This window comes from Oncorhynchus nerka, linkage group LG9a (genome assembly GCF_034236695.1).
Source record: "Oncorhynchus nerka isolate Pitt River linkage group LG9a, Oner_Uvic_2.0, whole genome shotgun sequence".
In the NCBI taxonomy this organism is placed as follows: Eukaryota; Metazoa; Chordata; class Actinopteri; order Salmoniformes; family Salmonidae; genus Oncorhynchus; species Oncorhynchus nerka.
This window is the reverse complement of record NC_088404.1, coordinates 40,260,191-40,275,222: the sequence shown is the minus strand read 5'-3', so window position 1 is coordinate 40,275,222 and position 15,032 is coordinate 40,260,191. Positions and strand designations below refer to the sequence as shown.

At 42.4% G+C, this 15,032-nt stretch overlaps 1 protein-coding gene across 5 annotated transcripts in view; it reads right to left on the bottom strand.

Moving 5' to 3' along the window:
* LOC115134295 (core-binding factor subunit beta-like) overlaps window positions 1-4,567 on the bottom strand; it is a 41,657-nt gene extending 37,090 nt beyond the window's left edge. For 3 of the 5 annotated variants that reach the window (XM_029668119.2, XM_065022592.1, XM_029668118.2), the window contains exons 1-3: window positions 4,135-4,566; window positions 3,466-3,552; window positions 805-921 (exon numbers count right to left, since the gene is read on the bottom strand). In XM_029668119.2, the coding sequence (XP_029523979.1) occupies window positions 805-921; window positions 3,466-3,552; window positions 4,135-4,212 (282 nt within the window). In that variant the 5' untranslated portion in view covers window positions 4,213-4,566. Of the gene's footprint in view, window positions 1-804; window positions 922-3,465; window positions 3,553-4,134 lie in introns of all 5 variants that reach the window. The other 2 variants (XM_029668115.2, XM_029668116.2) reach the window with 1 other exon arrangement.
* Window positions 4,568-15,032: the final 10,465 nt, after the last annotated feature.

Genomic DNA, 15,032 nt, shown 5'->3' with positions numbered 1-15,032 from the left:
TTTCCTTGTTCATTCCTTATGATGTTGGAGAAATAAGCAGATTTGGTTGTGGAAAGTGAGTTCTTGTAGTTGTGAATGTGGTCTTTGTAGACCTCCTCGTGGATAATGAGCCCTGGATAATAAGCCCTGGATAATAAGCCCTGGATAATAAGCCCTGGATAATGAGCCCTGGATAATAAGCCCTGCCCTGCAGTACTGTCAGAATCACAGGAAAAACAAGGCTTTACTATAGAATGACTAGTTATATACTATACTGTAATGTACTATTACTATATAACTATGATTGTATTTCTATGGTTGGAACAGTGTCATCATCTTCCTTCCTTATGGCTTTGAGGGAAACCACATACTGTAGTCGTGTGTTCATTGAGTTGGTAGAATGTGTTGGAATTACAGTGAGAAAAATGGGCATGCTAAAAAACAATAGGAGAAACAGTGAAGAGTGGGGTTTTAAGTGGACGGCAGGGCAGTGTTCTGTGTGAAGCAATAACATATCATTACGGAAAGCCCATGGTTTATCCCACCCAGAAAACATATCAATCTGAATCAACAGCCTGGATTCAATCAAACTGTCGTGAGATCAACCTCAACTTTTGGTGAAAAATTCTAGGAATACCCCGAGCCCATACCAAGCTCTTTACAGATCATTAGTGTGCGGTTACATGAGTTCACAGAAATGTCTGGGAAATAAAAAGTGTCATAGATGAGGTTAAGAAAAATCACCTCTCAAAAGTTGAACAGATGAGATTAGAGGGAGGATAAAAAGAGAAAGAGAGAAGAAGAAAAAAGAGATGTCAGGATTACCTTTCCCGTCTCCCGGTCAAAGTCCACATAATCTCGTGTGGGCGTCTGCCTCTGCTCCCCGTGCAAGTTGGCTGGGAAGAACTGCAGCGAGAGGTTGGTGCCCGTCGCCACAAAAGCCTTTTAGAGGGAAATCAATACAAACAGGATCAGAACGCTGGGCCTGAGCATAAATTATGCAGCCCGTCATTTCTTTTTCACATCAGAGAGACTAGTGTCTGGAGCCTGGAGCCAGGGCCAGCGCTCCCAACACTCAGAGAAAGAAGGGGAAAAAACAAGAGTCATCATTTTCTCTATTTGGAGAATAGAGTTACGCACATCTGATTTTATTTTACCAACACTCGCTGTTGGAATACTGGGCAATAGAGAACTGACTTTAGAAATGACAGAGAGACTGAATGAGGGAGAAATGGCTTGAGGGAGAGACGGCATGAGGGAGAGATGGCATGAGGGAGAGATGGCATGAGGGAGAGACGGCATGAGGGAGAGACGGCATGAGGGAGAGACGGCATGAGGGAGAGATGGCATGAGGGAGAGATGGCATGAGGGAGAGACGGCATGAGGGAGAGACGGCATGAGGGAGAGATGGCATGAGGGAGAGACGGCATGAGGGAGAGACGGCATGAGGGAGAGATGGCATGAGGGAGAGACGGCATGAGGGAGAGACGGCATGAGGGAGAGACGGCATGAGGGAGAGACGGCATGAGGGAGAGACGGCATGAGGGAGACGGCATGAGGGAGAGATGGCATGAGGGAAAGATGGCATGAGGGAGAGATGGCATGAGGGAGAGACGGCATGAGGGAGAGACGGCATGAGGGAGAGACGGCATGAGGGAGAGATGGCATGAGGGAGAGATGGCATGAGGGAGAGATGGCATGAGGGAGAGATGGCATGAGGGAGAGACGGCATGAGGGAGAGATGGCATGAGGGAGAGATGGCATGAGGGAGAGACGGCATGAGGGAGAGACGGCATGAGGGAGAGACGGCATGAGGGAGAGACGGCATGAGGGAGAGACGGCATGAGGGAGAGACGGCATGAGGGAGAGACGGCATGAGGGAGAGACGGCATGAGGGAGAGACGGCATGAGGGAGAGAGAGGAGGAATACAGTAAGAAAGAGAGGGAAGGAAGGAAAATCAATAATAGCTTAAAAGTAGACCCTGCCTGACACTAATGACACAGGGTCTAGATGATTTCTTCTGAATTATGTTCCCTGTGCTTGGTTGATGTTATGGAATATTACCAGCTCATAGGTAAAGATTTTAAACAACTGAGCTCCAAACATGGACACAATGTTTTCTGTTGTTTTCACAGCATTACTTCAGAATAAGAATAAAAACAACACAGGCAGAATACACAAAACACATACTAACACAAAATAAAATGTTATGACCATATAATTACTAAGGCTATATGTGCATAGTATATATTCTGCCTTATTTCATTAACAAAGTCTATTTGAATATATTTAATTGACTAACATTTTAGGTATGATGATGGTAATTTCAAATGGCTTTCTCAGTCAGAATAATTGTATTTTGAAATAGACACACTTGGGTGAATGGTAGGGTTCGGACCCAGAGCAAACAGTGACAGTAACAAATCAAACAATCCTCATAAAGCGCCAAAATACTTTCATCACAAAAAAAATAACTACTTGAAAGTAGGCCTAGTCACAATATTATTATTGTGAATATCTTTGTGAATCTTTTTGTCTGAAAATGGCAGTGAATACACTGCAATGTCACGTTATTGTTTAATGGCATGAGGAAAAATCCTCTTAGACTACTCTAAGAATATAAGTAATAGGCCTAGATAAAAAAAAAAAATGTTTGACTTTATTACAGCAAATACCTTAGTAGACTCTTAGAATGAACGGGGACTCGAGTAAACCCGGAGGAACCCCTGGAGTTGAGGTCAATGGTTCATATTTGCACCTTTGGTTAGTTGAAGGGTTTCTTGGAGGAACCTTTAATGTTTCAATGCTGCAACGGGTATCTTTTGATAGGCTGCCACCTCTACAATTAAAAGGTTCAAAATGTAACCCCACCCATCACAAAAAGGTTCCAGTTTGAACCTTTAAAGAGACCCTTTTCAAAGGAACCTTTTTGAACTGGAGAGGTTCCCCGTGTGGCATTTTTTAGAACCCCCAAAGGTTCTTCCAGGGACAGAGTCCTTTAAGAGTGTATCCTACGTGAAAATATCGTGATGACTGAAAAAGGAGTGAGCAGAGGGACTGTTTTATGTAGCCACTGTCTGTGCCGCCAGACCAGCTCTGCCCCGACTTCAGTCATTGTCAATGTCCCTGTTTGTCTTTCTCTCCTCAAAAGGCTATTGAGACAGAGGCAGACCTTAATAGCCATGTCTGTCAGACACCTGATACATTAACCATATTATAGTGTTATGAATTATTTTGTGAAATAATGTTATGAGGATGTTTTTTGTGTTGTTTGCCAGAGAATAAAGGATTAAGTAATGTTTTGGCTGATGTTTTATTATAATTATTTTAAATTGAACCTTTATTTAACTAGGCATGTAAAATGTCTAGTTCAGTTCCGGGTGTCTATTTATGCAACATATTGACAAACACTTAAGGTTAGTGTAATGATGTCTGATTATAGTCTTATTATCGCAGTTGTGTGCTGAACAGAAATGTTTACTCACTATTTCTGAGCGACCGTCTCTAGAAGCGTTCTGAAACCTGGCTTGCCTCTCCTCGTGCGGTCTGTCTCGGAAACCTGTGTATTTGATCTGAAAATATGAAGGGAAAAATGCATCAATAAAGTTAATCCCAGAGGGGAAAAAATACATAAGTAAGTAGGATGAATAGACTTTACTGTGAAGGCATGGCTCACTTTATGGCTCAGATGATAGTCTAAATTTGAGACAGGTCTTTATTTTTATAAATTCTTACAATTCCGAGGTATCAGATTAATTTAATTCAAATGCATCTCCATTTAGCCTATTGAATGATACAATATGGGAAATAAATGTACATTAGCCATGAGGCAAAGTCACCGTGAATGTCAGTGTTTCGCGCAGTGAGGTGATGAGAGACTCAGATAAGTTGACTTAAAACAAATCAAAACTAAAAATAGTTTCATAACTCTTCCACTTTTTTGAAAAGTGTAGGCTTATTTAGACATTAAAATATGAAATACTGTATCAGATAAATTCAAACAGTGCTTCATATCTATAATGGAAACCATATCCATCTTTCAGTAAGAAAATAATAAAAAGGCTATTCTGCTGTCTCAGCGCAACGTGCATTTCCACATTATGAGGTACTTTGTTTCCGCCACCAGATAAAATGTATCCAATGAGTAGACTTGCCTCGCACTCCCGACTGAGTTTTCTGAAGAATTCTTCGTTTTCAAACTTGCTCCTTTGATCCGGGACCACCCGAGGCATCTTGAAGCTTTGCTGAGAAATGTTCCTTGATTCTAATTGTTTTGTGAGCAAGACAAACCTTTGCCGTGAAATAACAGCAATCCCGCTTCTATTCTCTTCCGTCTTGTTTCGTAGCAATGTGCTAACGTAATATTTACCTAATTGTAAGCAGGGTCGTGATCTCTCCCCGCTTTCAAATCTAAACTACTGAGTGGTCAGTCTCTGCCACTGCAATGGATTAGGCTCAATTTCGCACTCGGCTATAATTCCCTCTCACCCTGAAGCGTGTGATCCCCGTCCACTGACAACAAACGTCCGCTCTCTCGACTTTATCTGTCGCGCTGCATACTTCCTGGCTCCTCGGAGTCCGATTTATGACTGTACACCCAAAATACTCCCCCCATTCACAATTCTCCTCACTACTGATCCCCAGTGCGCATGCGTTGAATTTAACAAACTTCAGAGCACAATACATAGCTTTCCTATGTAAATGTCCATGTCTCATGTTCCTTAGCCCAGAGACATAAAAAACAAACCTTGTTCGTAAATTATTTGGATCAGTAGGCCTACCTTGTGAAGACATGTTTTCCATAAGCATAAAACTTCTGGAATATGACAAGGCTTCTGAAACAATTACTCAAGGCAAATATTTGTATCTCTGGGAGGCACATTAAGAAGAGGCATATGAAAGTACCCTAATGTTGTAGAACATTTGAATTCCTGGAAAATAGTTGCATGTAAAGCTAACGATTTGAAAACCTGGTCCCCATCTCTTTCCTCTCCTTATGTCAATTAAGGCCAAGGGCAATAGTGCTGCTTGTTGATAATTGGAAATGTTGAGGCACTTTGTGATCTGTCCCTCTCTCTCTCCCGCACACACGCAGACGCACGCACGCACACACGCACGCACACACGCACACACACACAATTTCATGATCCTAAATATTCTCTTTGTTTTTACTATACACCTACTGATGATGATTATGATTTGTATTCTCTTGTAGAACATATTGGCAAACTCAAGCCCTCCCTTGTGGAATGATTGCAAGATTATGCAATATCTACAAGGCATATAATAACTTGCCTGTGAAATGAAATTTTGCAAAATGTCATTCCAGTTACTAAACAGCACCAATCATGATTATTTTACTGTAAACAAAACCATTTACTCAGTCAGAGGAGTTAATTATTATTTACATTTACATTTAAGTCATTTAGCAGACGCTCTTATCCAGAGCGACTTACAAATTGGTGCGTTCACCTTAAGACATCCAGTGGAACAGCCACTTTACAATAGTGCATCTAAATCTTTTAAGGGGGGTGAGAAGGATTACTTTATCCTATCCTAGGTATTCCTGAAAGAGGTGGGGTTTCAGGTGTCTCCGGAAGATGGTGATTGACTCCGCTGTCCTGGCGTCGTGAGGGAGTTTGTTCCACCATTGGGGGGCCAGAGCAGCGAACAGTTTTGACTGGGCTGCGCGGGAACTGTACTTCCTCAGTGGTAGGGAGGCGAGCAGGCCAGAGGTGGATGAACGCAGTGCCCTTGTTTGGGTGTAGGGCCTGATCAGAGCCTGGAGGTACTGAGGTGCCGTTCCCCTCACAGCTCCGTAGGCAAGCACCATGGTCTTGTAGCGGTTATTATAATTATATATATAATATATATAATTATAATATAATATATTATATATAATTATAATATATTATAATTAACCACATATACTAATTAAAAAGCAAAAACACATTTCTGTGAATTATTGAGATCAAAAGTAACTCATAAAAATGTGTGACTAATGTGAAATGTGTGGAGTATGTGTTTTAACTAGTATCTCCCTGAGGACAGTGGGAGGAGACAGGGAGTGGGAGAAAAACACAGAGGGAAAGCAAGAGCAGAACAATGAAGAGGCCATGTACAGACGTCCTCGTCCTGTTTGAAAGATTGCAGTTATTACTTCACGCAATAAAGTTTTCCATTGATTTCAATGTTGTACAACATTAACGCCTTAGACACACTTGTGGTTACAAGGTTTTGAAAAACAATGTAAGCTCCAAGTGCCATGATGAACTTGATGACCACTGACCAACAACTTAGATGTTGTCCAGTGGGCTTTTGGGGTGACTTCTGCTGCGGTGTACAGATCTTGATCGATGAGCACTTTGTCTGTGAGGAGGATATGGATTCCAAATAGACATGTCGGGGTCAAATAGCGAAGGGCGAATTGCCCATTCCACAATTCCAACTTTACAATCAACATCAATTCGAAAACATATATATGAAGAAACGTTTCATCACTTGGGTTTGTGCTGTCTGTAGACTTAGCACTTATGTAAATGAAAATTCTAAACCAAGGGGGAAATCGGTGATGTGGCAGTTTGGACCAATCACATACAATTTGGACCAATCACATACAGTATGTTGTTGAGGGTTCTTTTGTGGGAATTGTTGCTTTTATGAGCACTGTATCATTGCAGATTCTTTCTTGGATTGAGATCCTTCATGAGTAAATGTGTTAAAAGGAAAGGCTTCTGGCCAAATGGGGCATATGAGTGCTTTAATAACACCACAAAACACTAATTAATTAATAAAATATTCTGTGGTCACCGTTGGAGAGCCATTCTGACAGGCAGCTTCTAGTCAGGAGCTAGGTGTCTGCTCCAATCCTCCTCAACAGGATGGGCACAGAGGCAGAGCTGTGGTGGAGAGACACAGAGAGACAGACAACCCTCTCCTGAGCCAACACATACACTGGTGCTGATGAAACATAACCTACTGCAGTTTAAATGTTCTGACATTAAAACGATTCACTCTCATCGCCTTTAAGTTGCTATTCAAGGCCATGTTAATACTCTGTTTTCTTGTTTTGCAAGAAAACATTGTTCAGGTTTGGTATTACATATTAAAAGGCATCAAGTGAAGCAAGCAATAACGCAGCACAGACCGAGCTAAGACAACACACATTCCCTTTACTGAACTAAAGAGCCGTTTGTTATTTGTGTGGTTGTTAAATAATGATCAATGGAAATCTATACATGAAGCGAGGTGCTTTGAAGTATCTTGACTACTAACACTCCAACCTGAATCTGAACTGAAAGGATCATGGCTCTGCATGTCTGAACACATGTTCTGCAGACACGGCAGGATAGACAGCAGAGAATAACTGAAAGGATCATGGCTCTGCATGTCTGAACACATGTTCTGCAGACACGGCAGGATAGACAGCAGAGAATAACTGAAAGGATCATGGCTCTGCATGTCTGAACACATGTTCTGCAGACACGGCAGGATAGACAGCAGAGAATAACTGAAAGGATCATGGCTCTGCATGTCTGAACACATGTTCTGCAGACACGGCAGGATAGACAGCAGAGAATAACTGAAAGGATCATGGCTCTGCATGTCTGAACACATGTTCTGCAGACACGGCAGGATCGACAGCAGAGAATAACTGAAAGGATCATGGCTCTGCATGTCTGAACACATGTTCTGCAGACACGGCAGGATAGACAGCAGAGAATAACTGAAAGGATCATGGCTCTGCATGTCTGAACACATGTTCTGCAGACACGGCAGGATCGACAGCAGAGAATAACTGAAAGGATCATGGCTCTGCATGTCTGAACACATGTTCTGCAGACACGGCAGGATAGACAGCAGAGAATAACTGAGGGGGAAATGCTGTAAACAAAAAGAGAAAGGTAAAAGGGGTAGAAAAAAACAATGCATATATATGTATATATAAAGACAATATATATATGAATAAATATATACAGTATATATCTATATAGTGGTTAGCATATTTGTCATTCACTTTGCAGAATGATAACACCATAAATAGGCTTAAAAGTGATGTCTATCTGATAGTTCTACTGGAACTATTATGCTGCTTCATTACTTAAACTGATGCGGTGTCTGCCGTGACGGCAGATTGAGATGGTGTGAATAGTAGTAGCCTGCTGTATGTTCAATTAGTTCTGCTGCCTCCTAAGTATTAGCCTAGTTTTTGGGTCATATTGTAGTTGATGAAACTTCTGTTGTCATGCCTGACTGGGGATGCAGGCAGGACAAGCTGGTAGACAGAGGGTAGGAAATGAAGCGAACATCTGAATATAGTGGCTGCCTAGGCCGGCATCACAAGTTATTAACCCAAGCATATCGAGCTACATCAGAGGCTGAGAATCACGCGGTCTCAGCACCGAGGATGATTAATGATGTTATGGATTCTCCTCGGCTTCCCTGTCTCTCACTCATCCGTCGGCCACACACAAACAGCATGGGGCGCCCTCTGAAACGCTGCAGGCTGCGTTGCAACGTGGTCTCAGGGCAATTCGTATTAGTCTGTATGTAAATCTGTCACACTCAATTTGGTATGATTCAAATGTTACATTACATTATGAATGGAACAGATGTTGCGCAATACCATATGAATTAGAGGACGTACAGTATCATATGTCTTACAATAGCATACCAATTGGATGACTTAAGTTATTATATGTCTTGGAGGATGTATACAGTAGTAGTATACAGAGCCATATACAGTGCCTTCAGAAACTATTCACATACCTTGACCATGTCAACATTTTGTTGTGTTACAGACTGAATTTAAAATGGATTAAATTGAGATGTTTTGGTCACTGGCCTACACACAATTCCCCATAAGGTCAAAGTGGAATTATATATATATATATATATATATATATATATATATATATATATATATGTGTTTTACAATTTCATAAAAAAATAAAAGCTGAAATGTCTTGAGTCAATAAGTATTCAACCTCTTTGTTATGGCAAGCCTAATAAGCTCAGGAGTAAAAATGTACATAACAAGTCACATAATACGTTGCATGGAGTCACTCTTTGTGCAATAATAGTGTTTAACATGATTTTTGAATGACTACCTCATCTCTGTACCCCACACATACAATTATCTGTAAGGTCCCTCAGTCGAGCAGTGAATTTCAAACGCAAAAACAACCACAAAGACCAGGGAGGTTTTCCAATCTGTCACGCCTGCACCCGCTCCCCCTCCCCTTTCTTGTGCTTGAAGGCGGCAGGCTTCTCTTTATTATTCACACCTGTCACCATCATTACGCGCATCAGAGCTCAATGGACTCACCTGGACTCCTTCACGTTGTTGATTGCCCCCGCTATATCTGTCTGTTTCTCAGTTTTGTTCCCCGTGTCAGCATTATTGACGTAATGTCGTTTTCTTCCCCCCGTCCAGATGCTGTTCTTGTTTTGTTTGATGTCTGTTTTCCCTGTACTTGCTTCTTTTCTCCAGCGTTGGTCCTTACATAATGCCTCGCAAAGAAGTGATCCTATTGGTAGATGGGTAAAAAAACAAAACAGACATTGAATATCCCTTTGAGCATGGTGAAGTTATTAATTACACTTTGGGTGGTGTATCACTACACCCATTCAACACAAAGATACAGGCATCCTTCCTAACTCAGTTGCCAGAAAGGTAGGACACCGCTCAGAGATTTCCCCATGAGGTCAAGTAAAAGGTCTGCGTGAAAATTTATGGCAAGGCATGAAAATGGTTGTCGAGCAGTGATCAACAACCGATTTGACAAAGCTTGAAGATTTTTGAAAAGAATAATGGGCAAATGTTGCACAATCCAGGTGTGGAAAGCTCTTAGATTTACCCAGAAAGACTCACAGCTGTAATCGCTGCCAAAGGTGATTCTAATATGTATTGACTCAGGGGGTTGAATACTTATCTAATCATGATATATGAGTGTTTTTTTTTAATTATTTTTTTTTACAAATGTTAGAATTTTTTGTGTTAATCGTTGACAAAATGTGTTATATTAAATCTATTTTAATCCCACTTTGTAACACAACAAATTGTGGAAAAGTCAAAGGGTGTGAATCCTTTCTGAAGGCATTGTATTTGGATCTGGCAATATACGTCTTTCTCTGAGACCAGGTTGCTTGTTGAGTCAACAACAAAGGATAATTATGTGGAGAATTTAGATTGGTGGTTAGGTGAACTAATGACAAAGGTTAAGATAATTTACATGAAAGGTTAGGGGAACTAAAACGATAAAGGTTAGGTAAATTTAGGCAGCAGGTTAGGTGAAATGGGTTAAGTTTAGAATAAGGGTTAGGGGAAGGGTTAGCTAAAATGCCCACCCACCCTACCTGACCCACCTCCCTACTTTTGTTTCTGTCTAAAGTAACTAGACCATTAGTAGGTATCATACAGTACATATTGGAAGTGCTCAGAAAATAAAGTATGTTTCGTATTGGCTCTGAGGCCAAGCTGCTGAAACAGAAGGCAAGGGGTGTCTGGAGGTCAGGCAACTAGACTGGACGGTTTTAGAGAGGCGCGTGGTGGCAAGTTGTCTGTGTGACAATCAGACAGGGGGCTCTCCTCGTGAGAGCAAAAAATAGCATCACACACTGACACACATATAGACTGGACTCCATGACTTTGGGCGGGAAATCTTTTATGACAGGACAAGAGACAGACTTGTAGATTATGTTGAAAGATGTAGGCTATAATGGCTTTAAAATAAAGTCTAAAAAGGCCATTTCATGCCCATGGTACCATGATCAATTTACAGAAGGACAAATCTAAATATTGACGAAATATTGACGAAGATCATCCCTTATTTTGTTATGCAATTACTTGGGCTATGCTTACATCACACAACAAGATGGGTACCCAATGCATAGCTGATTTTAACATAGAGTAAACAATATTATTAATTTAGTTTCATACACTTTTCTGAATATCCATTAGAATTTAGGATAAATACATTTTTATTCTACAGAATTGTAGTAGGATTTTTGTCCACCAGAGGGAACACAGCCATACCATCAGTTATTTCCACTGTGCATCTACTGTGTAGACCTGCCTGTGGCCCTGTGCTGAAAAAAATCCCCACAAGATAGTCATTTTGGCTATTCATTATAGCGAAAACAACTATCCATTATAGCCAAAATGACAACCCAAGGGGTCAAGAAAACATCACAGTGAGTGCCTCATGCTGTTCTGTCTCGCATGCGCACGCACACACACACCAGTTCAACTGTTTATGTAGGCTACTGTAAATTCAAATCAGGTAATGAGAATTTCACAGCAAAGAGGGAGGGTGGGAATGAGAGAGAGAGAGATATGCAACACAAGCATGAATCTTGCTAACTGAATTCACCATACTGTTATATTATCAGGCCACAGTAAACGATGCAACAAGCAGCACAAACCAAAGAACAACGTTGTGTTACTGAGCTGGGCACAAAGCAGAAAGCCAGTTAGTTTCCATAGCAATCATAGATTGAGGGCCCTGACCCTTGAGGAATAAACATGATCAGCACTTTTTCTTCTTTCAAGGATCATTCAATAGCAATGACACCCCCCTCCCCCCAGAATAAATAAGACACTGTGGAGGACTTGCTAGAAAATGTACATGTGAGCAGATGTCTTACAGGCAGCAGTGTGGCTTTCTATCTGAGAAGACTCCCAGGACCCTTCTCAGAGCCAACACTATTGTCCCTGTCCATTCCCATGAGCGGGCACTTATGTATTTATTGGTGTGAATGTGTTATGCATTGTTTTAATCTAATACTGTACAGAATGTTGAGGCAAAAGCCCTGTGTGGCTAGGAAGAATAGGCCTACAGCTCAGATGCATTCACACTGTACAGACAAATACATGGGTTGGTTGGGTAACCCAGTCACCTGTATATACAATGATTTGTATAGTAGCAATTTTCATGGAACATTTCATCTTGTAAACGAAAAGGGGACTGCTTGCTTGAGAATTCTGCAGCGGGCGGTCTCATAGCAACAGACAGACAGCACTGCTGTGCTATAAATATCCTGTTGGTTGGTGTGTGATGTGAGGCTGGCGGGGACAGGAATAAGGCACAGGAGTTTTGGGGCATTCCGAGACTCTGAATTCACTCACGGTGACCTCACACCCTGACTGTTCCAGTCAGACAAAGCATGCATGAGCAACACACACAGTCCAGTTCTAGAGCACTGAATGAAGAGGAGAGAATATAGGTCTACTCTATGAGTCTCAAGGACCAGACGGAATAGCAGCTCTTTCTCAAAAAGCATGTGATGATACTACATCTACTTCTCACCTCTAAACCTGAGCTCCAAGATGTGTCAGCTTTTACAACCACAAACTTGTCTTGATAGATGAGAGAAGTGTTTGTGTGTGTTTATGCGACAACTAGGCTATATATCTAAGTGAGTGTAGGTTACGTGGTTGACCGGTGAGTAAACGCAATGCTCCACATCCTAAAATGTCACTGTGTGTTTTTGATATAATGCCATGCTTTAACTTTATAAGATAAAGTACTGTAAGGGTACAGTATATAACTACAGTAATTCATCGAGAGGTGGGACCACAAACGCACCTTCCCTTTTGGACCAGAAGATGGTGCAATTGATCCATTACACAGAGCTCAGACTATAGAACCCATTCAGTAACCACCCACTCTGCTGATGCCATCTTTAAAATAAACACTCCCTCTTTCTCTTCCTCAATCTCCCTCTCTCCATCACTGATAAAATAGTCTGTCATGCTAAGGAATCAGGCTGGCCAGACATAGCCTGCTGAAATAAAGGTGAAATAAATCAAATAAATAAAAACTGTAGTCGTTACAGTATTATAATTCCACTGATACTGGTGACCATCTCAATTAGGAAAATGTGATGTTTGTTGAGATGATTTACATGTTTGTTTGCATTTTGTGATGCATAGCTAATCCCTTAATAATCCCATATTTCAAATAGATTTGGGTGTTTTTAAAATAATGGCCCTCTGGTAAAACTATGTTCTTTCACTATGTAGTGTCTAAGATCAAGTCTCTAATGCTTAACTGCAACTCAACACGCCACTCTATTTAATCTATCACTCAATCAATCACCATCCTCTCTCACTTCCTATCTACCCTCTTCACAATCATTCTCTCTCGCCATCTATCTGTGCCATGGCTGAACCCACTGAACTTGCAGCCTCAGCCCAATCAGAATCCCCCCTCTTGGGCATGACTGTGTGCTTCTGTACTGAATGACCACTCTGTCTCAGTCTCTCTCTCATATATATATATATATATATATATATATATATATATATACAGTGGGGCAAAAAAGTATTTAGTCAGCCACCAATTGTACAAGTTCTCCCACTTAAAAAGATGAGAGAGGCCTGTAAATTTTCATCATAGGTACACTTCAACTATGACAGACAAAATGAGAAGAAAAAAAATCCCAAAAATCACATTGTAGGATTTTTAATGAATTTATTTGCAAATTATGGTGGAAAATAAGTATTTGGTCAATAACAAAAGTTTATCTCAATACTTTGTTATATACCCTTTGTTGGCAATGACAGAGGTCAAATGTTTTCTGTAAGTCGTCACAAGGTTTTCACACACTGTTGCTGATATTTTATTTATTTATATATATATATATATATATATATATACACATTTCCTCTAGTTTATTAATCAGGGGGTCTATGGCTAGGTTGAAGAGGAGCGGGGACATCGGGTCTCCCTGCTTCACCCCCTTCTTCATCTGGATGGGTTGCGTTTCCCCCTCCCTCGTTTTCACTGTTGTGTAGACCCCCTCGTATGAGTCTTCCAGTAGCCCTATCACGTGATTGTCCAGTCCCCTCTCCCTTAGGACGTGGATGAGGTGCCCGTGCGACACCGTGTCGAACGCCTTGGCAAAGTCAATGAATACCACAGCTAGTTCCCGCCGTTCGGCTTTGCTATGGTATAAGATACCGTTTAGGATCATGAGGTTTTCCGCGCACCCTGGGGTGGGGGTGAAGCCTCTCTGCCTGGGGTTGATCGGACAGGCCTTCTCCAGCCTGCCTGTTAGAATCCGTGAGAACAGCCGTAGGACCGTGGATCCGATCGTGATCGGTCTCCACCCGCCTATCTCAGCGAGCTCTACTTCCACCATAGATTTGGGGATCAGCGTTGTTCGGCCTTGCTTGAAGGCCTTTGGTACCTTCCCTGCGAGCTGCCAGGAGGCGAATATTGCTCCCAGTTTGTCACCTTTCGTATCCCATTCCCGCAACCTCTCCCTGCTTATCCCGTCCGGCCCCGCGGCCGAATGTCTCTTCCCTGCTTCCAGGTTGCCCAGCACCTCGCTGGCTGTGATCGGGGATTTGAAGTAGGTGTTGTCCGCTTTATCTGTTGACTGGAATTGGCCTAGCCCTTTGAAGGAGCCGGTATCCTCCCATTGGGCCGTATAGGCCTTGGTCAGGTCGCTGATCGGGATGCGGCACTCCCGCTTCTCCGTTCCATCCAGGATCAGTCCACCTAACTTTTTCCTGCCCCTTTGGTACAGCATCTGCTGCCGTTTGTACCGGTCTCTCTCCTCTCTCCGCCTCTTCACCCAGCCCTGTTGGGTTTTGGGTTGGGCTTTGGCCCCCGCTGGACCCCTGTTCGCCCCCCTTGTGGTGGTTTTGCCGAGAAGCCGTATTATCTCCTCGGCTTTTGCTTCTATGCGGCATCCCGCTGTTCCCCCCTGGTCTTGGGGGCTCGGGCCTGTTGCCCTGGTTCCCTGCGTGTGTTCCCTTAGCGCCGCCTCTACCCCTGTTACGGCTGGCGGGCACACGGCCGGCCTTGCTAGGCCTGCTACTATTGCGTCCCAGCTGGCCTCCTCGGCGGTTTCTAGCGCGTTTCCGAAGGCTAGTTTCCGCCTCTTCCATCTGACCTGGTCAATGGTTGGGTTCGTACCCAGCCCTTCTGCGATTCTTCTGTCCGGGCTTTCCGCATCTTTGAAGGTTTTGCAGAGCTCTCTGATTGCTCTTGTTTCGTAGGGGGACCATCTCTTCCCCCCTTCCACCTTCCTCTCAGCT